The following is a 21,361-nucleotide window of genomic DNA, read 5'->3' as shown; positions in this document are numbered from 1 at the left end:
TCGTGATCCGCCCGTCTCGGCCTCCCAAAGTGCTGGGATTACAGGCTTGAGCCACCGCGCCCGGCCCTTATTTCTTATTGTATGAGAAAAAGTCTTTACATTTTATGCTCAGTAATAATGAACATTATGCTGTTTTTTGTGCCTCTAAGTTTTGCTTACACTGTTTCTTTTGCCTGGAATGCTGGAGTTTCACCATGTTTGCCAGGCTGGTCTCTAACTCCTGACCTCAAGTGATCCACCCACCTCGGCCTCCCAAAGTGCGGGGATTACAGGTGTGAGCCATCGTGCCTGGTACTACTTCTTTTTTTTTTTTTTTGAGACGGAGTCTCGCGCTGTCACCCAGGCTGGAGTGCTGTGGCCGGATCTCAGCTCACTGCAAGCTCCGCCTCCCGGGTTCACGCCATTCTCCTGCCTCAGCCTCCCGAGTAGCTGGGACTACAGGCGCCGCCACCTCGCCCGGCTAGTTTTTTGTAGTTTTTAGTAGAGACGGGGTTTCACCGTGTTAGTCAGGATGGTCTCGATCTCCTGACCTCGTGATCCGCCCGTCTCGGCCTCCCAAAGTGCTAGGATTACAGGCTTGAGCCACCGCGCCCGGCCACTACTTCTTAATTATTAAACCTTCAAGTGTCCCTTTATGCCCTACCTCCTTTGTGAAGGCTTTGGTTGTCTGCAGGCAACCTTGGGTTAAGCATTTCTGTATGCCTCTCCTGTACATTGTGTGTGCCCTGGTTATAGCAGTTGTTTTGTGTGGTATTATTATTTGTTAATGAGGCTGGCTGTGTCTCCAGATTGTGAGCTCTTTGAGGGCAGGACAGTGCTGTGTTTTTACAGTTTCATGTCATAAACACTTAGTATAGTGCTTGACATGTAGTAAGTACTTACCAGTATTGAACTGAACAATATTGGCCGGGTGCGGTGGCTTATGCCTGTAATCTCAGCACTTTGGGAGGCCGAGGTGGGCGGATCACCTGAGGTCAGGAGTTCGAGACCAGCCTGGCTAACATGGTGGGATCCCATGTCTACTAAAAATACAAAAATTAGCTGTGCATGGTGGCATGCCTGTAATCCCAGCTATTCGGGAGGCTGAGGCAAGAGAATTGCTTGAACCCAGGAGACAGAGGTTGCAGTGAGCCGAGATTGTGCCATTGCACTCCAGCCTGGGCAACAAGAGCAAAACTCTGTCTCAAAAAAACAAAACAATACTGAGTAATACAATATTTGTTCAGTGTGTGTTTGATAGAGAATTGCATAAGGTGATGTTAACTGAGATGTTGTGATACATGAAAAAAATTGAACACTCTACTCTGTACAGGTCACCTGAGGGGAAAAGAGGTTGGATAGGTAAGAAATATTAGAACAGGTAGTTTCTTTTACTAGCCTAAATGGCACTTTTGACCTAGGATAAATGTTCTGTCCACAAGGATTTAACAGGAAGAGCTGGGAAGAAAGCCTTGTGATTTCGAGATGAATTGCGAAGCAGTATCCCTTTGTATAAACACTTGAAAGTCACTTGTCTATGTAATTTGTAGAGGTGTCCTTCCAGAGAGTAGAATGTTTAAACTCAGATAGTAAATAATCAGTTACTGCTAAATCTAGAGGGGTGGTTAATTCTTTTAAAAACTTTTATTAACTTTTTGTTTGTTTTTATTTTTTTGAGACAGGTCTTCACTCTGTTGCCCAGGCTGGAATACAGTGGTGGCATCTCGGCTCATTGCAGCCTCTGCCTCCCAGGTTCAAGCGATTCTCCTGTCTCAGCCTCCTAACTGGCTGGGATTACAGGTGCATAACACCATGCCGGCTAATTTTTGTACTTTTTTAGTAGAGTCCAGGTTTCACCATGTTGGCCAGGCTAGTCTCCAACTCCTGACCTCAAGTGATCCACCCGCCTTGGCTTCCCAAAGTGCTGAGATTACAGGCACGAGCCACCACGCCCAGCCCTAGTAGCTTTATATAAAGATCTTTTGTTTTTCTTTTTTGTTATCTTCAGTTCTCCTTTGTATAAATGTTTTTCTTACTTTTCCAGTGTCTGAATGCCTGCCTATTCAATGTCATATTTTTCTTTTCTAAGGACTTTTTTTTTTGAGATGGAGTTTCGCTCTTGTTGTCAAGACTGGAGTGCAATGGTGTGATCTCGGCTCATCCCAACCACTGCCTCCCTGCAACCTCACCTCTCCTACCTCAGCCTCCTGAGTAGCTGGGATTACAAGCATGCGCCACCACACCCGGCTAATTTTGTATTTTTAGTAGAGATGGGGTTTCTCCATGTTGGTCTCAAACTCCCGACCTCAGGTGATCTGCCCACCTCGGCCTCCCAAAGTGCTGGGATTACAAGTGTGAGCCACCGTGCCCGGCCAGGACTTTTTTTTTTTAAAGCTGTACTATTCTGGGCCGGGCGCAGTGACTCAAGCCTGTAATCCCAGCACTTTGGGAGGCCGAGATGGGCGGATCACGAGGTCAGGAGTTCGAGACCATCCTGGCTAACACGGTGAAACCCCGTCTCTACTAAAAAATACAAAAAGCTAGCCGGGCGAGGTGGCTGGCGCCTGTAGTCCCAGCTACTCGGGAGGCTGAGGTAGGAGAATGGCGTAAGCCCGGGAGGCGGAGCTTGCAGTGAGCTGAGATCCGGCCACTGCACTCCAGCCCGGGCGACAGCGAGACTCGGTCTCAAAAAAAAAAAAAAAGCTGTAATATTCTTGGTGATATAACATTTGTAATTTTCATTTCATAGGCCCTGTAACCTTTTTTTTTTTTTTTGATAGTGTCTCACCGTATCACCCAGGCTGGAGTGTAGTGACGCGATATTGGCTCACTGCCACCTCCGCCTCCCGGGGTCAAGAGATTCTCCTGCCTCAGGCCCCTGAGTAGCTGGAATTACAGTTATCCACCACCACACCTGGCTAATTTTTGTATTTTTAGTAGAGACAGGGTTTCACCGTGTTGGCCAGGTGGGTCTTGAACTCTTGACCTCAGGTGATCTGTCAGCCTCAGCCTCCCAAAGTGCTGGAATTACAGGCATGAGCCCGAGCTGCAGTGCCCAGCCGGCCCTGTAAACTTTCTCAAGTCATTTTAACTTTCTATGCCTCCATTTTTTAATTTGTAAAATGAAAAGGTTATATTAATCCTCTCTGTGATTCTTCCATCTCTTAAAGGTAGTAAGATTCTAGCAAGTTAAAGGCGAGTACTATAGTAGAGTAGATACATTCTATTAGCTATAGTACTGTGGGATCTGGGCAGACTGCTTTTGTAGGCTTAAATTTTGTATAAAATTGAGCTCTAACCTCTCTGAATGTGTTACCCACCTTTTCACACCAGAGACCTTTTATTTCAATTAAGTTAATATTTGCAAAGTGCTTTGTTTTATTTATTTTAGTTTGCTTTTTTGAGAGTCTGGCTCTGAAGCTCTGGCTGGAGTGCAGTAGCACGATCTTGGCTCACTACCACCTCTGCCTCCCAGGTTCAAGTGATTCTCCTGCCTCAACCTCCCAGGCGCCCACCACCACGCCTGGCTAATTTTTTTATTTTTAGTAGAGATGTGGTTTCACCATGTTGGCCAGGCTGGTCTTGAACTCCTGACCTCAAGTGATCTGCCTGCTTCGGCCTCCCAACGTGCTGGTATTACAGGTGTGAGCCACTACTCCTGGCCCTTGTTTTAAAGGTATTTTCATGGACATCCCATTTATTCCTCATTACCATTTTGTGGGACAGTCAGAGGTTTAGCTTCAATTTTTCAGATAAGGAAACTGAGAAGTTAATTGATTTTCCTAAGGTCACACAGCTGGTAAGTAGCAGAACCAGGACTGACTGTGCAAGCCCAGTGTTCTTTCCATTATTAACCCGCTTCTCTCTTTACCATATTATATTTCAAAACTCCAGGTTACTGTAACAGGAAAATAATGCTAAAGTATCTCTTTGAACTGACAATTCCTGTGATCTGCTCAGTGGCCACTGACCTGAATTTTTGTTTTGTTTCCTAGAATAGCTTTATCACATGACCTTAGATGGAAGAGGAGGGCATTTATATAGCTTTCCAGGTCTTGATCTTTTTTAGGTAGAAGTCTACCCCCTTGCCCTTTAACACATATCCGCTTGCCATAGTGGCCAGGCCTTGAAGTGATATGTGCAAGAAGCTTGCTTTACTTGCTTTTCAATTTGGCATCTAGGAGTCTCCAAAGAGTAGTTGGTGTTCTTTTAAAAAGAAAAACAATTCCCCATAGTTTATACCAAATAGTTCAGTGTATCTGTACCCTTAAGAAAATATTATCGGCCGGGCGCGGTGTCTCAAGCCTGTAATCCCAGCACTTTGGGAGGCCGAGACGGGCGGATCACGAGGTCAGGAGATCGAGACCATCCTGGCTAACACAGTGAAACCCCGTCTCTACTAAAAAAATACAAAAAACTAGCCGGGCGTGGTGGCGGGCGCCTGTAGTCCCAGCTACTCGGGAGGCTGAGGCAGGAGAATGGCGTGAACCCGGGAGGCGGAGCTTGCAGTGAGCTGAGATCCGGCCACTGCACTCCAGCCTGGGCGACAGAGCGAGACTCCGTCTCAAAAAAAAAAAAAAAAGAAAGAAAATATTATCTGTTATCTGTGATCAATGCCCTTGGTACTACTCTCTTTTTTTTTTTTCTTTTGAGACAGGGTCTCTGTCACCCAGGCTGGGGTACAAGTGGCACGATCTCAGCTCACTGCAATCTCTGCCTCCTGGATTCAAGCAATTCTCATGGCTCAGTCTCCTGAGTAGCTTGGATTACAGGCCTGCGCCACCACCCTCAGCTAATTTTTTGTATATTTAGTAGAGGCGGGGTTTCACCATGTTGGCCAGGCTGGTCTCCAACTCCTAGCCTCAAGTGATCAGCCCACCTTGGCCTTCCAAAGTGCTGGAATTACAGGTGTGAGCCACTGCGCACTGCTGGTACTACTTTCTTGACCTTCCTCCTCGTCTGTAAAATGATTGCAATTGGGATGGGGGAGGGTAAAGAGATTAGATCATATCTAAGGTTATAATAGATGTTTATTTCTGGAAGACTGGGTTGAATTAGTAATAGAAAATAAAAGTTTTGGCTGGGTGCGGCAGCTCACGCCTGTAATCCCACCACTTTGGGAGGCTGAGGTGGGCAGATCACCTGAGGTCAGGAGTTCGAGATCAGCCTGGCCAACATGGTAAAACCCCATCTCTACTAAAAATACAAAAATTAGCCAGGTATGGTGATATGCACCTGTAATCCTAGCTACTCGGGAGGCTGAGGCAGGAGAATCGCTTGAACTGAAGAGGCAGAGGTTGCAGTGAGCCAAGATTGTGCCATTGCACTCCAGCCTGGGGCACAAGAGTGAGACTTCGTCTCAAAAAAAAAGAAAAGAAAAGTTTTTAAAAAACCCAAACAAAGAGGAGATTTCCCATGAAGTATTAGGATGAGGAGTCAGAGATATCTAATATCTCAATTTCTCATAGGTACCTGTGAACTCAAATGATATTTGAGTGCCTTTCAGTTTCATTCTTTGGTTTCAAGGCTAGACTTGGGACTTAATATTTCTCTCTGGATATGTAGTCTTTTTCTCTAGAGCCAAATAGCATTTTAATTTTACTTAACAATAAATTTGTGCTTGACTGTTCATTTATTCATGCAATAAACATTTAGTGCCCACTATATAATAGGCATTGTTTTAGGCTCTGATAATACAGTAGCGAAGAAAACGCAGGGTGTTTTTCTATGCAGCTGATATTCTGTGGTAATACATTTATTGAGCAGGTAGTATATGCCAGTTACTGTTCTCAGTGTGTTGCATTTAGGATTTATTTAATTCTGACAACAATCCTGTGACATAGGTACTGCTCTTGTCTGCATTTTACAATCATGAACTGAGGTTCAGGGAGATTAAGTACTTTGCCTAAGGTTATATAGTTTTGTGAATGGTACAGGTAGCATTTTAATCCAGGCAGTCTGACTCCCAAGCCCACACTCTTCATCATAGTATTACATAGTTTTTTAGAAAGATGTCCATAAAAAATCTTTTTCTATCATTAAATTGTCAAGTTTGTAATTTTTGTAGCCACCTGATTTCTGACCCAATCTTTAGAAGAAAGTCACCCAAGGACACAGTAAAGGAGCACTGTGAAAGCCCTTGTGTTCTGTTACAGGAATTATCAGTCTTAGGAAGCTTTTGAGAAGGACATCTTAAGCCTGATTCTTATGAGTTGAGAGGCCAGGCATGGTGACTCACGCCTATAACCGCAGCACTTTGGAGGCTGAGGCAGGAGGATCGCTTGAGCCCAGGAGTTCAAGCCTGAGCAACATAGTAAGACCCCGTCTCTACACAAAAATTAAAAATTAGCCAGACATGATGGCATGTGCCTGTAGTCCCAGCTACTCAGAAGACTGAGGTGGGAGGATCTTTTGAGCCTGGGAAGTCAAGGCTGCGGTGAGTTGTGATTATGCTATTGTACTCCAGCCTGGATGACAGAAGAAGACCCTGTCTCTTAAAAAACAAAAAGAAAAAAGATATAAAAGAGATATTTTTTTTTTACAGCTGTACAATGTGTTTATGTTTTGTTACTTCAAGAATCAAAAAGTTAAAGTTCACAAAATTGCTAAGAAAGTTACAGTAAGAGGCCGGGCGCGGTGGCTCAAGCCTGTAATCCCAGCACTTTGGGAGGCCGAGATGGGCGGATCACGAGGTCAGGAGATCGAGACCATCCTGGCTAACACGGTGAAACCTCCTCTCTACTAAAAATGCAAAAAACTAGCCGGGCGAGGTGGCGGGTGCCTGTAGTCCCAGCTACTCCGGAGGCTGAGGCAGGAGAATGGCATAAACCCGGGAGGCGGAGCTTGCAGTGAGCTGAGATCCGGCCACTGCACCCCAGCCCGGGAGACAGAGCAAGACTCCGTCTCAAAAAAAAAAAAAAAAGAAAGTTACAGTAAGATAATGTTAATTTATTATTGAAGAAAGAAAAAGTTTGCTCAAGAGTTCGAGACCAGCCTGGGCAACAACATAGCAAGACCTCGTCTTTACTAAAAATAAAAAACATTAGCTGGGTGCTTTGGTGCACACCTGTAGTCCCACCTATTCCAGAGGCTAAGGTGAGAGGATCGCTTGATTCCAGGAAATTGAGACTGCAGCGAGCTATGATCACACCACTGTACTCCAGCCTGGATGATAGACTCTGCCCCCACCCCCAAAAAAGAAAAAAAAAGTAAATAAATTTAGTGTAACCTAAGTATTTATAGTCTACAATAGTGTGCAGTAATGTCCTAGGCCTTCACATTCACTGTCACTAACTCAACTGATTTATTCCGAGTACCTTCCAGTCCTGCAAGCTCCATTTATGTTAAGTCCCGTCTACAGGTGGACCATTTTTTATCTTTTATACCTAGTTTTACTGTACCTTTTCTTTCTTTCCTTTTTTTTTTTTTTGAGATGGAGTCTCTCTCTGTCACCCAGGATGGAGTGCAGTGGCACAATCTCAGCTCACTGCAGCCTCAGCCTTCCCAGTAGCTGGGACTACAGGCGCAAGCCACCACACCTAGCTAATTTTTGTATTTTAGTAGAGATGGGGTTTTACCATGTTGGCCAGGCTGGTCTCAAACTCCTGACCTTAAGTGATCTGCCCACCTCAGCCTCTCAAAGTGCTGAGATTACAGGCTTGAGCCACTGCGTCCAGACTTTTTCTATGTTTAGATTTTTCAGATACACAAATACTTACCATTTTGTTACAGTTGCCTGCAGTATTCAGTATAGTAACATGCTGTACAGGTTTTTGCATCCTATCTACTGCCTAGGTTTGTGTAAGTATACTCTGTGATCACACAATGACGAAATTGCCTAATGACACATTTCTCAGAGTGTATTCCTATTGTTAAGCAACACATGACTGTACTAATATTATCCCCACTCTACATAGGACAGAACTGAGTGTCAGAAGAGCTAGATAATTTGCTCAGTGTGATACCACTAGAATTCACCTTCAGTTCTACTGTTGTTCTTAACTACAATACTTCTAAAGAAGTCAAGTCATTTTTGTGCCTCAGCTTTCTTAACTGTAAAATGAAATTTTAAATACTTTTTCTTCTACTTTGTAAGGTTATCGTGAGTATCAAGTGAAAATCAGGATGTGAATATGCTTTGTTTACTATAAGACATTGTTACCAGCATAATTCACAAAGAATATTTTTTCTTGTGATTAACCAAAACATAAACCTCATTACTCAGAGATTCTGAAGTCCACAAGTGCTCAGAATGTTGAAATGCTTCTTTGCCATGGCTCTGGCAATTCCGTAACAGAATGAAGCTTTTAATATACAAAACAAACTAACCAACAAAACAGATAACTGACTGAATCTTGAGGAAATTACTGAGAATACCTCTAGTTGAGTGTTGTGTAAATGACTAAATACTTCAAGGCAGGAGCATTTAGGAAGACCAATAAAAACTGGAGTTGGGGTTGTGGGAAGGAAGGGTAGAGATGAAAAGAAAGCCATGAGAAGGTTTAGGAAGAGCTAATGGTATGAGATTCCTTTTTTGCCTTGTCTTCATTGCCCCATGCTCCCTGGTGTGCCTTGCTTTTATAAGAAGCTGTGGTTCAAGAGCAGGGGATCTGCTTATAGGTAGTTCGTTTATTCATACTTCTCACTCAGTAGACACTGAAACATTTACTCTGTAAGTGTAGGGGATACAGAAATGTGTAAGGCATAGTTCTAACCTGGTGGTTTTCTTTTTTTGTTTGTTTGTTACGGAGTCTCTGTCACCCAGGCTGGAGTGCAGTGGTGCGATCTTGGCTCACTGCACGCTCCGTCTCCTGGTTCAAGCGATTCTCCTGCCTCAGCCACCCGAGCCGCTGGGATTACAGGCATCTGCCACCATGCCCAGCTAATTTTTGTATTTTTAGTAGAGATGGGATTTCACCATGTTGGCCAGGCTGGTCTTGAACTCCTGACCTCAAGCGATCCACCCGTCTCAGCCTCCCAAAGTGATGGGATTACAGGTATGAGCCACTGCATCTGGCTGTTTTTTTTTTTTTTTTTGGACAGAGTTTTACTCTTGTTGCCCAGGCTGGAGTGCAGTGGTGCAAACAAGGGGAGAATTGCTTGAATATTTAACTCTTTTTTTTTTTTTTTTTTTTTTTTGAGATGGAGTCTCACTCTGTCGCCCGGGCTGGAGTGCAGTGGCACGCGATCTTGGTTCACTGCAACCTCCACCTCCCAGGTTCAAGCAATTCTCCTGGCTCAGCCTCCCAAGTAGCAACTACAGGCGCGTGCCACCACGCCCGGCTAATTTTTTGTATTTTTTTTGTAGAGACGGGGTTTCACTGTGTTAGCCAGGATGGTCTTGACCTTGTGATCCGCCCGCCTTGGCCTTCCAAAGTGTTGGAATTACAGGCGTGAGCCACTGCGCCTGGCAGATATTTATCTCTTTAAGTTATGACCTGTGTGGTCTAGTCTTAGTGCAGTGTCATAATCCATGGAACACAGTCCTGCAACCAAAAAGTCATTTTGAAATAACTCAAAGTCTTTATTTGCATTTCTGGAAACATCATGAAGTAGAATAGAGTTCACAGATACACCAAGCAGAATTATTAACCCTTCCTATATCCCCCAAACCCAGCAGAGTCCCTGATATTTACCTATTAGAAGAATAAAAAAGAGAATGAATTCAAATTAGGAGAGTGATGAAGGGACTTCCCCAGTTTCTGAAAAATTTGTGCCAATTTACGCTGACCAGCAGTATTTGAGAGGACCGATCTGGGCAAACTTTACTTGAAAAATTCACTTTTATCAGGTTTATATCATGTTCCAAAAAAACACTATATTAACCAAAAAAATAAAGATTGGCCATCGTTTTTTTTTTGTTGTTGTTGTTTTTTGGTGTGTGTGGCTGGAATTGTTTTTCCTATTTGCTGTGGAATATATTTTCAGCCATTGCTCAGGGACTGTCACTCTGCTTGCTGTACTTGAGGTAGTTAATTGCAGGGCTTCGTTATCTCTTCTGACCGTAATTAACAGATCTGGGTTAAATCTTGGATTTATTTTTGGAGTTTTTTTTTTTGGAGAGTAAGGTCTTAACTCCCCCCTCCATCCTTCCGTCCATCTGAGAGGCCTTATGGGTAAGACAAAGGGCGTTCAAGGTTCAGTTCTGCCACATTCTAAATATATGAACTTGGGCACATTATTATTTCTGAGTTCCAGTATCCTCATATACAAAATGGTGTCTGTTATAGCAGTTCTACAAGAAAGTTGTGAGGGGTAAATGATATAATGCGTGTAAGAAATGTGTTGTATGAATGTTGATCAGTCTTTCAAAGAAAACTTGCCTGTCTCCTAGGGTGCCAGACATTATGCTAGGTTCTGGGTATTAAGAAAAAGTCAGCACTGATTTCCTGTTTGATTGTTTACTACATTTCGTCAATTCTTTTCTGCAAAATATTTTTCACTTTTGATTTTTTTTCCATTGTCATTGCTACTCTAATCCATGGCATCATCACCTCCTGTCTGAGCCACTGTAACTAGTTAGTCCCAAGTTGTATTTTGGCATTTATTTCAAAGCCGGACTAATAATTGTTCTGTTTGAGAGACGATATGGTGTAGTAGAAAAAGTATGGACTTCATTGTTAACAGACCTGGATTTGTATCTTGGCCCCACTTTCTACAGTATGTGACACTGGGAAAGTTTCTTTACCACTCTCTTAATTTGAACTCATTCTTTTTTTCTCTCTCTCATAACAGGTAAAAATCAGGGACTGCATGTGGTTCTAGGGATAAAGGAAGGGTTAATAAGTTCCTTCTATTTGAAGAGTTCATGGCTAAGTGGGGTAAACAGATACAGTCATAAATAACCATGGTGTAACATGGAATTGTAAAAGAAAACTAACTTGGGAATCAGTTATAAAGGGCAGTGTATGTAGTGGTAAAAGCACAGATTTAACTCTCGAGTCGGATTGCTTGGGGTCTAATCCTGACTCTAATCCTTAACTCTGTAATCTTGAGCAAATTACTTAAACTCTCATAGCCTCAATGTCCTTATCTGTAGAATAGGGATACTGATGGAACTTAATTTATAGAATTCTTATGAGAAATAAATGAAATTATATATGTAAAGCATTTAGCATAGTTAATAGCATATAGCACATAGCATATAGTAGCATGTAAGTGCTCTATAATTATAATTATGATATTAGTATAGTAGTTAAGAACTTAAAAATATAAGCTTTGGCTTTATTCTTGTATTGAAGTACGGGTTTAGCAATATATTGGCCATGTGAATATGGGGAAGAGATTTAACCTAAGCCTTAGTTTCCTCATCTTTAAAATGCAATAATGTAATTGTGCTTGGCTCAGGATGTAGAAATGGAAAGAGATCTGCACCAGGACCTGATACATACTAAATGCCTTGTAAAAGATAGCTGTTGTGATTTTTATTCTTGCTCTGCCATCTGCTGGCTGTTTTATCTCTGATATGTAAATTAATCTTTCTGAGCCTCAGTTTACTTTTGTCCAAAACAGTTGTTTTGAAGATTGAAAATATTTATGAAGTACATAGATTGGTGGCTGACACCACACAGTTGTCATTCAGTACACAGTAGCTGTTGTTAATGGTACAATTTAATTTTTCAGGTGCTCAGAATAAAATTAATTTTGCCTTAGAAATTAGGAAAGACATCACAGAAGTAGTGAGCTTCGAATTTTGGAAGACGAGGCTGGCTGGGTACGGTGGCGCATGCCTGTAATCCCAGCACTTTGGGAGGCGAGGCGGGCAGATCACCTGAGGTGGGGAATTCGAGAGCAGCCTGGCCAACATAGAGAAACCCTGTCTCTATTGAAAATCTAAAAATTAGCCGGGCGTGGTGCACGTGCCTGTAATCCCAGCTACTTGGGAGGCTGAGGCAGAGAATCACTTGAACGGGGTGGTGGAGGCTGCAGTGAGCTGAGATCACACCACTGCACTCCACCCTGGGCAACAGAGTGAGCCTCTGTCTCAAAAAATAAAAATAGAAAAAAGGCTGGGCATGGCGACTCACACCTGTAATCCCAGCACTTTGGGAGGCTAAGGCGGTCGGATTGCCTGAGGTCAGGAGTTCAAGACCAGCCTGGCTAACATGGTGAAACCCCATTTCTACTAAAAATACAAAAAAATTAGTCGAGCGTGGTGCCACGCGCCTGTAATCCCAGGTACCTGGGAGGCTGAGGCGGAGAATTGCGTGAACCCGTGGGGTGGAGGTTGCAGTGAGCCGAGATTTGCCATTGCACTCCAGCTTGGGCAACAAGTGCCAAACTGTCTCCAAAAAAAATAAATAAAATAATAAAAAAAATTTTAAAAATGAAAGATGAGTGGGATTTTTGCCATAAAAGGACTAACAAAGCCCTGAGATGTGAAAATGTCTGTTACGGTACTTAAGGAACAGTAAGGGCTAGGTTGCTTAAACATGCAGTTTAGTGTATCTGGCAGGTAGCTTGTTCGGGGCAGGGAGAAGGGAACAGTGAGAAATGCTAGAGAGGAAGATTGGAACTAGCTAGGAAAATGTTTCGAATACCTTGCTAAAGTGTTTATACGTCTTTCTTTTTCCAACTTTTACTTGTAACAGCTGAAGAAACTAAACTTGCTGGGGAATAGAGGAGGGAATTACTTGAAACCAGTGTTCAAACAGGAATTTCTTGGTGATCTTGTGGTGTTATTTATTTATTTATTTTATTTTTTGAACTAGAGTTTCGCTCTTGTTGCCCAGGCTGGAGTGCAATGGCACGATCTTGGCTCACCACAATCTCCGCCTCCCGGGTTGCCACCACACTTGGCTAATTTTTGTATTTTTATTAGAGATGGGGTTTCACCATGTTGGCCAGGCTGGTCTTGAACTCCCGACCTCAGGTGATCCGCCTGCCTCAGCCTCCCAAACTGCTGGGATTACAGGCATGAGCCACCATGCCCATCCTTATCAATTTTCAAAATACAGAGTTGATATTTCCCTGGTGTCCTTCAAAGATAACTAGTTTTTATTTTGTGTCATTATGAACTCATGAATTGAAACATATTTGAGGTATAATTCACTGTAGTTTTTAACCTTTTTCCTTATCTTTGGAATGAGGAGTTTGGATAAGATGACCTCTAACTATCATTAACATTTTGATGTATTTATTTCTAGTCTTGTGGTTTCACTTGTTTAAACTATTTAGTTTAGTTTAGTTTAGTTTAGTTTTGAGATGGAGTCTTGCTGTGTCACCCAGGCTGTAGAGCAGTAGCGCAGTCTTGGCTCACTGCAACCTCCGCCTCCCGGGTTCAGGCAATTCTCCTACCTCAGCCTCTCACAATGCTGGAATTTCAAGTGTGAGCCACTCTGCCTGGCCCCCAGCAACTTTTTTTTTTTTTTTTGAGACAGAGTTTCGCTCTTGTTGCCCAGGCTGGAGTGTGGTGGCGCCATCTCGGCTCACTGCAACCTGCGCCTCCCAGGTTCAAGTGATTCTCCTGCCTCGGCCTGCCAGGTAGCTGGGATTACAGGCATGGGCCACCATGCCTGGCTAATTTTTGTATTTTTAGTAGAGGCAGAGTTTCACAGTGTTGGTCAGGTTGATCTTGAACCCCTGAGCTCAGGTGATCTGCCTGTCTTGGCCTCTCAAAGTGCTGGGATTACAGGCGTGAGCCACTGCGCCTGACTCTGGCAAGTATTTTTAATAACAGCTTTATTGAGATATAATTCACGTACCATGCATTTCACCTATTAAAGTGTACCCAGTTCAGTGGTTTTTAATATATGCAGAGTGGTGCAACTATAGCCACAATCAATTTTAGTACATTTTCATCTCTCCAAAAAGAAGCCTGTGCCTACTAGCATTCACTTTCCATTTTCTTCTAACCCACCCTCCCCCTACCCTAAGCAGCCAATAATCTCCTTTCTGTCTCTGTAGATTTACCTCTTATGAACAGTTCATACAAATGGTATCATACAATATGTGGTCTTTTTGTGACTGGCTTCTTCCACTCAGCATGTTTTCAAGTCTCGTTTATATTGATCAGCATTCCTGTTTTGCTAAGTAGTAGTCCATTGTAGGGCTGTCCTATATTTTGTTTATCTAGTCACCTGGTTTTTGTTGTTTTTGAAATAGAGTCTTGCTCTGTCACCCAGGCTGGAATGCAGTGGCGCCATCACAACTCACTGCAACCTCCCACTTCAGCACCCGAGTAACTAAGACTACAGATACTGGCTACCACACTCAGCTAATTTTTGTGTTTTTTGTAGAGATGGGGTTTCACCACGTTGCCCAGGCTGGTCTTGAACTTCTGGGCCCAAGTGATCCTCCCAAAGTACTGGGATTATAGGTGTGAGCCACCATGCCCACCCCATCCCACCCTACCCATTTATCAGTTTTGATGGATATATTTGGGTTGTTTCTACTATGATATAGTTTAAACAAAACAAAACAAAAAAAAGCTGGTGCGGTGGCTCACACCTGTAATCCCAGCACTTTGGGAGGCTGAGGCGGGCAGATCACTTGTGGTCAGGAGTTTGAGACAAGCCTGGCCAACATGGTGAAACCCTGTCTCTACCAACAATACAAAAATTAGCTGGGCGTGGTGGCATGCGCCTGTAGTCCCAGCTATTCTGGAGGCTGAGGCAGGAGAATCACTGGAACCTGCCTTGAGGTGGAGGTTGCAGTGAGCCAAGATTGCACCACTGCACTCCAGCCTGCATAACAGAGCAAGACTCTGTCTCAAAAACACACAAAAAAACCACAGCCTAAAAATTTGGTCTTCATACCCTGTTTCTTTCACATTAGCTCCCAAACCCCTTGGAAGCTCTGGAGTGAAAAGAGTTTTTGTATGCTAATGAGTTGACTGGTGTCCAGGAGCCCCTAGATAGCTTCTTTCTGGACTGGTTGCCAAAAAGACCAAGGCATGTGACAGGAAAAAACATTTTTTCCTTCTTTATACTCCTTTATATTCACACCACTCTCAATACTTTTGATACCAAACCATATAGTAAGAGAAAAGAAACTGTTTTCTCCTACTGTACTCTCAACAAAGACTATTTCTGTGATCAGATGTGTGGTTTTTTTTTTTCCAATACGGAGCAATTCTATTTTCAGCAGACATCAGTTGGATGCCCTAAAATTTAACTCAGTTCTGACAGTAACCAGCGTTAGCATAGACCTCACAGGTGAGCAGCTCACTTCCACAAGACGGCCTCCCTCAGATGCCAATTCAGGTAGTAGGTCTCTGGATTAACTACAATACTCGTCAGTCTTGGCTACAAATTGGAGGTTCCCACACCTCGCTCCCTGGGTTTGATAATTTGCCAGAGTGCTCACAGAACCCATGAAAAGTTTACTTACTTTATTACTAAGGATATTTTAAAGGATGCAAATGAACAGCCAGATGGAAGAGATACATAGGGCAACCTAGGGGGAAGGAGCTTGAAGCTTCCATCCCTTCTCCAGCACACGCCCCCTCCCAACACTTCAGTGTGTGCAGCATCCTGGATACTTTCCAAACCCCATTTTTTGGGGTTTTTTTTTTTTTTTTTTGAGACGGAGTCTTCCTTTGTCTCCCAGGCTGGGGTGCAGTGGCCGGATCTCAGCTCACTGCAAGCTCCGCCTCCCGGGTTTACGCCATTCTCCTGCCTCAGCCTCCTGAGTAGCTGGGACTACAGGCACCCGCCGCCTCGCCCGGCTAGTTTTTTGTATTTTTTAGTAGAGACGGGGTTTCACTGTGTTAGCCAGGATGGTCTCAATCTCCTGACCTCGTGATCCGCCCGTCTCGGCCTCCCAAAGTACTGGGATTACAGGCTTGAGCCACCGCGCCCGGCTTTTGGGAGGTTTTATGGAGGCCTACATATACATGATTGATTAAATCACTGGCCATTGGTTATTAACAACTTTGAGCCCCTCTCCCCTCCCTGGAAGTTAATGGTAAGTGAAGTGCCTTCCTGAGTTCTGTGAGTCATATTAGCAGATAATCACATATGAGGCCCTCCTCAGGGGATCTTGGAATCCCACAGTTTATAGTCCATTGGTCAGAAGTACAGGTGGAAACCTGGGACTTGTGACTGGCACCTGCAGTGGGGCAGTGGCCTAAACTGTAGTGCTATGGTAATTCTGAGTAGTTAGTGTCAGAATCGAATTGAATTGTAGGATACCCAGTTGGTGTCAGAACTGGTTGTTGGCGTGGGAAGAGCCCAGAAATTTGGTGTCAGTAGTGTTGTGAGTAAAAACAATTCAGACCACTTTTTTCTTTTTTTTTTTAGGGGGGACAGAGTCTCGCTATATCGCCCAGGCTGGAGTGCAGCAGCGTGATCTTAGCTCACTGCAACCTCCGCCTCCCATGTTCAAGCGATTCTCTTGCTTCAGTCTCCTGAGTAGCTGGGATTACAGAAGTGCATCACCACACCCAGCTAATTTTTGTATTTTTAGGAGAGATGGGGTTTCACCAAGTTGGTCAGGCTGGTCTCGAACGCCTGACCTCATGATCCACCCACCTCGGCCTCCCAAACTTCTAGAATTACAGGTGTGAGCCACCGTGCCCAACCTCAGACCACTTTTTAACTGTTATGAACAATGCTTCTGTAAACATTCATATATAAGATTTTGTATGGACATGTTTTTGTTTCTGGGTATATATTTAGGAGTAGAATTCCTGGGTCATATTGGTAACTCTGTTTAGTTTTGTAATAAACTGCTAAGCCGTTTTCCAAGGCAGCTGCAACATTTTTCATTTCCACCAGCAATGTATGAGGTTTCCAATTTTTTCTCCCATCAACAATTGTTGTCCATGGTTCTTTTTTTGTTTTTAGAGTCTCACTCTGTCACCCAGGCTGGAGTGCAATGGTGCCATCTTGGCTTATTGCAACCTCCACCTCCGAGGGTCAAGCAATTCTCCTGCCTCAGCCTCCCTAGTGTCAGAGATTACAGGCATCTGCCAACACACATGCCGAATTTTTTGTATTTTTTTTTTTTTTTTTTGAGATGGAGTTTTGCTCTTGTTGCCCAGGCCGGAGGCACGATCTCAGCTCACTGCGGCCTTTGCCTCCTGGATTCAAGCAATTCTTCTGCCTCAGCCTCCCAAGTAGCTGGGATTACAGGCATGCACCACCATGCCCAGCTAATTTTGTATTTTTAGTAGAGACGGGGTTTCTGCATGTTGGTCAGGCTGGTCTCGAACTCCTGACCTCAGGTGATCCGCCTGCCTCGGCCTCCCAAAGTGGTGGGATTACAGGCTTGAGCCACTGTGCCTGGCCATTTTTTGTATTTTTACTAGAGACGAGGTTTCACCATGTTGGCCAGCCTGGTCTTGAATTCCTGACCTTACTTAGGTGATCTGCCTGCCTCGGCCTCCCAAGGATTACAGGTGTGAGCCACTGTGCCCGGCCCCTTTGCCTTTTATTTATTTATGTTTTTGAGATGGGGTCTGGCTCTATTGCCCAGGCTGGAGTGTAGTGGCACCATCCTGGCTCACTGTAGCCCTCGCCTCCTGGGTTCAAGCAATTCTCCTGCCTCAGCCTCTCAAGTAGCTGGGACTACAGACACCTGCAACCATGGCCAGCTAATTTTTGTATATTTAGTAGAGACAGCATTCACCGTGTTGGCCAGGCTGGTCTCAAACTCCTGACCTCAGGTGATCCACCCTCCTTGGCCTCCCAAAGTGTTGGGATTACAGGCATGAGCCACCGCACCTGGCCTACCTTTGACTACTTCTCGGCCTTTTGGCTAAGATCAAGTGTAGTATCTGTTCTTATCAGTTTATTTTACATTTATTTATTTATTTATTTTTATTTTTTGAGATGGAGTTGCCCTCTTGTCACCCAGGCTGGAGTGCAATGGCGTGATCTCGGCTCACTGCAACCTCCACCTCGTGGGTTCAAGCAATTCTCCTGCCTCAGCCTCCCAAGTAGCTGGGGTTACAGGCGTGCACCACCACACCTGGGTAATTTTTGTATCTTTTGTGGAAACGGGGTTTCACCATGTTCCTCAGACTGGTCTCAAACTGCTGCGCTCGAGCAATATTCCTGCCTCAGCCTCTCAAAGTTCTGGCATTACAGGTGTTAGCCACTGTGCCCTTTTCACTTCCTGTATGATGATCTTTGAAGCACAAAAGTTTTTAATTTTGATGAAGTTTAACAGATATACATTGGTATCATATCTAAGAAACTTTACTAATCTAAAGCCTGAACTTTTTATACCTATGTTTTCTTCTAAGACAAACAATCTTAGCTCTTATATTTAGGACCTTGATCTATTTTGAGGTAATTTTTCTACATGGTGTGAAGGATTCTGTCTTTATTCTTTTGTATGTTGATGTCCAGTGGTCCCAGCATCCTTTGTTGAAAAGCCTATTCTTTTTTTGTTTTTGAGATGGAGTCTCACTCTGTCGCATGATCTCAGCTCACTGCAAGCTCCACCTGCCATATTCATGCCATTATCCTGCCTCAGCCTCCTGAGTAGCTGAGACCACAGGCGTCTGCCACCACGCCTGGCTATTTTTTTTGTATTTTTAGTAGAGATGGGGTTTCACTGTGTTAACCAGGATGGTCTCGATCTCCTGACCTCATAATCCGCCCGCCTTGGCCTCCCAAAGTGCTGGGATTGCAGGCATGAGCCACTGCTCCCGGCCAAAAAGCAAGCCCATTCAGTTATCCTGGCACTCTTGTCAGTATCAGTTGACCATGAATGTAAGAGTTTATTTCTGAACTCTGAATTCTAGTTCATTGATCTGTGTGTCTATCCTTATGCTGGTGCCATACAGTTTTGATTACTATAGTAATCAAAGTCTTTCAACTTTGTTTTTCTTTTCCAAGATTGTTTTAGCTATTCTAGGTGTTGCATTTTCATATGAATCTTAGCATAAGCTTGTCTTTTTTGTTTGTTTTATGAGATGGCGTTTCGCTCTTGTTGCCCAGGCTAGAGTGCAATGGCATGATCTTGGCTCACTGCAACCTCTGCTTCCCAGGTTAAGCGATTCTTCTGCCTCAGCCTCCCAAGTAACTGGGATTACAGGCATGTGCCACCACGCCTGGCTAATTTTGTATTAGTATTTAGTAGAGACGGGGTTTCTCCATGTTGGTCAGTCTGGTCTCGAACTCCCAACCTCAGGTGATCCACCCGCCTCGGCCTCCCAGAGTGCTGGGATTATAGGCATGAGCCACCACACCCGCCCTTGTTTGTTTTTTGGGACAGAGCCTCACTCTGTCACCTAGGCTGGAGTGCAGTGGCATAACCTCGGCTCACTGCAGCTTCCGCCTCTCGGGTTCAAGTGATTCTCCTCCCTCAGCCTTCTGAGTAGCTGGAATTATAGACATCCACCACCATGCCTGGCTAATTTTTGTATTTTTAGTGGAGATGGGGTTTCGCCACGTTGACCAGGCTGATCTCGAACTCCTGGCCTCAAGTGATCCTCCCACCTCAGCCCTACCCTATTTTTAAAAAATAGCTCTCTCAGCTTCGTACTCATGTCTGAACAGCATATTGTAATGCTTTAGTTGGTTTCGTGCTTCCTCAGCTCTGAGGTTTTCCATTCACCATCCCCGACTAATTAGAACACCCTGCTATGTGCTTACTTAGTACCCAGTGTGTCTTCTGTTTTAGTACTAAAGGGACTGTATGTAAATGTTTGTTTCAGTGTTTCTCTTCTATTGCTTCTTGAGAGCATGGATCACAGATTGTATTCCACTGCCTTAGACAGTGTCTAGCATATGATAGACACTAAAGAAATACTTGTGGAATGAGTAAATGAATGTTTTGTTCTCTGCTTTTCTGGAAACTAACTTGTTGGTTTTTGTGTTTCCTTTATATTTTTCCCTGGGCTACAAGGAGGAGGCATCTCCCTATTCCCTACTTGATATCTGCTTGAATTTCTTGACTACTCACCTTGAGAAGTTCTGTTCAGCCAGACAAGATGGAACATTGTGTCTGCAGGAACCTGGAGTATTCCCACAGGAGGTGGCTGATCGACTGCTTCGGACCATGGCTTTTCATGGTAAAAAAATAAACAGAGGAAACAAAAATTATGTGCCGTTAATTGGATTGGATTTTGAAGTGCTACAGTAGCCATTTAATTATTTTCTTAGAAATAACCGAGAAGGCCAAATGAGCCTGATTCCAGGACTATGAATTCATTTATTTTTAACTATCTTGCCTCTTACTGTGTAATTTAGAATAAACATTTTTTTTTTCTTTTTTTTCTTGACAGGGTCTCACTCTGTCACCCAGGCTGGAGTGCAGTGGTACAAACGTGACTCACTGTAGCCTCAACCTCCTGGGCCCAAGTGATCCTCCCAGCTCAGCCGCCCGTGTAGCTGGGAACACAGGCTTGTGCCACCACACCTGGCTAATTTCAACATTTTTCATTTCTAATGGGGCAAACCTTTTTTTTTTTGACTTTGAAAAGTCTTCTTTTTTTTTTTTTTTTTTTTAATTTTTTAAGAAACGGTCTTGTTCTGTTGCCCAGGCTGGAGTGCAGTGGCACAAAACTCCTGGGTTCATGTGATCCTCCTGATTCAGCCTCCTGAGTAGCTGGGACTACAGCTTGGCTAATTTTTTTATTTTTATTTTTGTAGGGATAAGGTCTCACTCTGTTGCCAAGGCTGGCCTCAAACTCCCTGCCTCAAGCAGTCTTCCAACCTTGGCCTTCCAGAGTACTGGGATTATAGGCATGAGCCACCATGCACAGCTGAGAAGTCATGTCAGAAATAACTCCTATAACTTGTAACCATTTAGAGGTTTGCCAGTATAAAATATCTTACATCGGGCCAGGCGTGGTGGCTCATGCCTGTAATCCCAGCACCTTGGGAGGCCGAGGCAGGTGGATCACCTGAGGTCAGGAGTTCGAGACCAGCCTGGCCAAGATGGTGAAACCCCATCTCTACTAAAATACAAAAATTAGCTGGATGTGGCAATACATGCCTATAATCCCAGCTACTCTGGAGGCTGAGACAGGAGAATCGCTGGAACCCAGGAGGCAGAGGTTGCAGTGAGCCGAGATCGTACCACTGCACTCCAGTTGGGGCGACAGAACGAGACTCTGTCTCAAAACAAACAAACAGACACAAAAAAACCCTTGTATCTTCTTTTGACAGTGGGAGAATTATTACTGTTATGAAAAAACTAATTTCTGATTTTGACCTTTGAGATGGGAAATCATAGCCAATTTAGTACTTTGGTTTTCAAAAACCAATTCTGAAAATCAATTGGGAAGTTCTCATCTGTATAGTTTTGCTTATGTATGGAGTATTTTTGTTACTTCAAGTTTTAATGTGAAAGAGATGGCCGGGCGCGCGGTGGCTCAAGCCTGTAATCCCAGCACTTTGGGAGGCTGAGACGGGCGGATCATGAGGTCAGGAGATCGAGACCATCCTGGCTAACATGGCGAAACCCCGTCTCTACTAAAAATACA

The 21,361-nt window shown here is 43.9% G+C and overlaps 1 protein-coding gene and 1 non-coding gene across 3 annotated transcripts in view; both read left to right on the top strand.

The window, feature by feature from the left end:
• Positions 1–21,361, top strand: part of ZYG11B (zyg-11 family member B, cell cycle regulator) — a 106,302-nt gene that overhangs the window by 11,017 nt on the left and 73,924 nt on the right. Inside the window, exons 1-2 of one of the 2 annotated variants that reach the window (XM_033226347.1) lie at positions 17,874–17,896; positions 19,780–19,945. In XM_033226347.1, coding sequence (XP_033082238.1) covers positions 19,933–19,945 — 13 coding nt within the window. In that variant the 5' untranslated portion in view covers positions 17,874–17,896; positions 19,780–19,932. Of the gene's footprint in view, positions 1–17,873; positions 17,897–19,779; positions 19,946–21,361 lie in introns of those variants that run through there. The other variant, XM_033226345.1, reaches the window with a different exon arrangement.
• LOC117094118 lies at positions 17,660–17,843 on the top strand. The gene has a single exon (XR_004441434.1). It is a non-coding gene; the product is annotated as a U2 spliceosomal RNA (small nuclear RNA).

Source organism: Trachypithecus francoisi, unplaced genomic scaffold (genome assembly GCF_009764315.1).
Source record: "Trachypithecus francoisi isolate TF-2019V2 unplaced genomic scaffold, Tfra_2.0 Lachesis_group12, whole genome shotgun sequence".
Taxonomy (NCBI): domain Eukaryota; kingdom Metazoa; phylum Chordata; class Mammalia; order Primates; family Cercopithecidae; genus Trachypithecus; species Trachypithecus francoisi.
The sequence above is the reverse complement of the archived record's forward strand: the minus strand, read 5'-3'. Positions and strand labels throughout refer to the sequence as shown.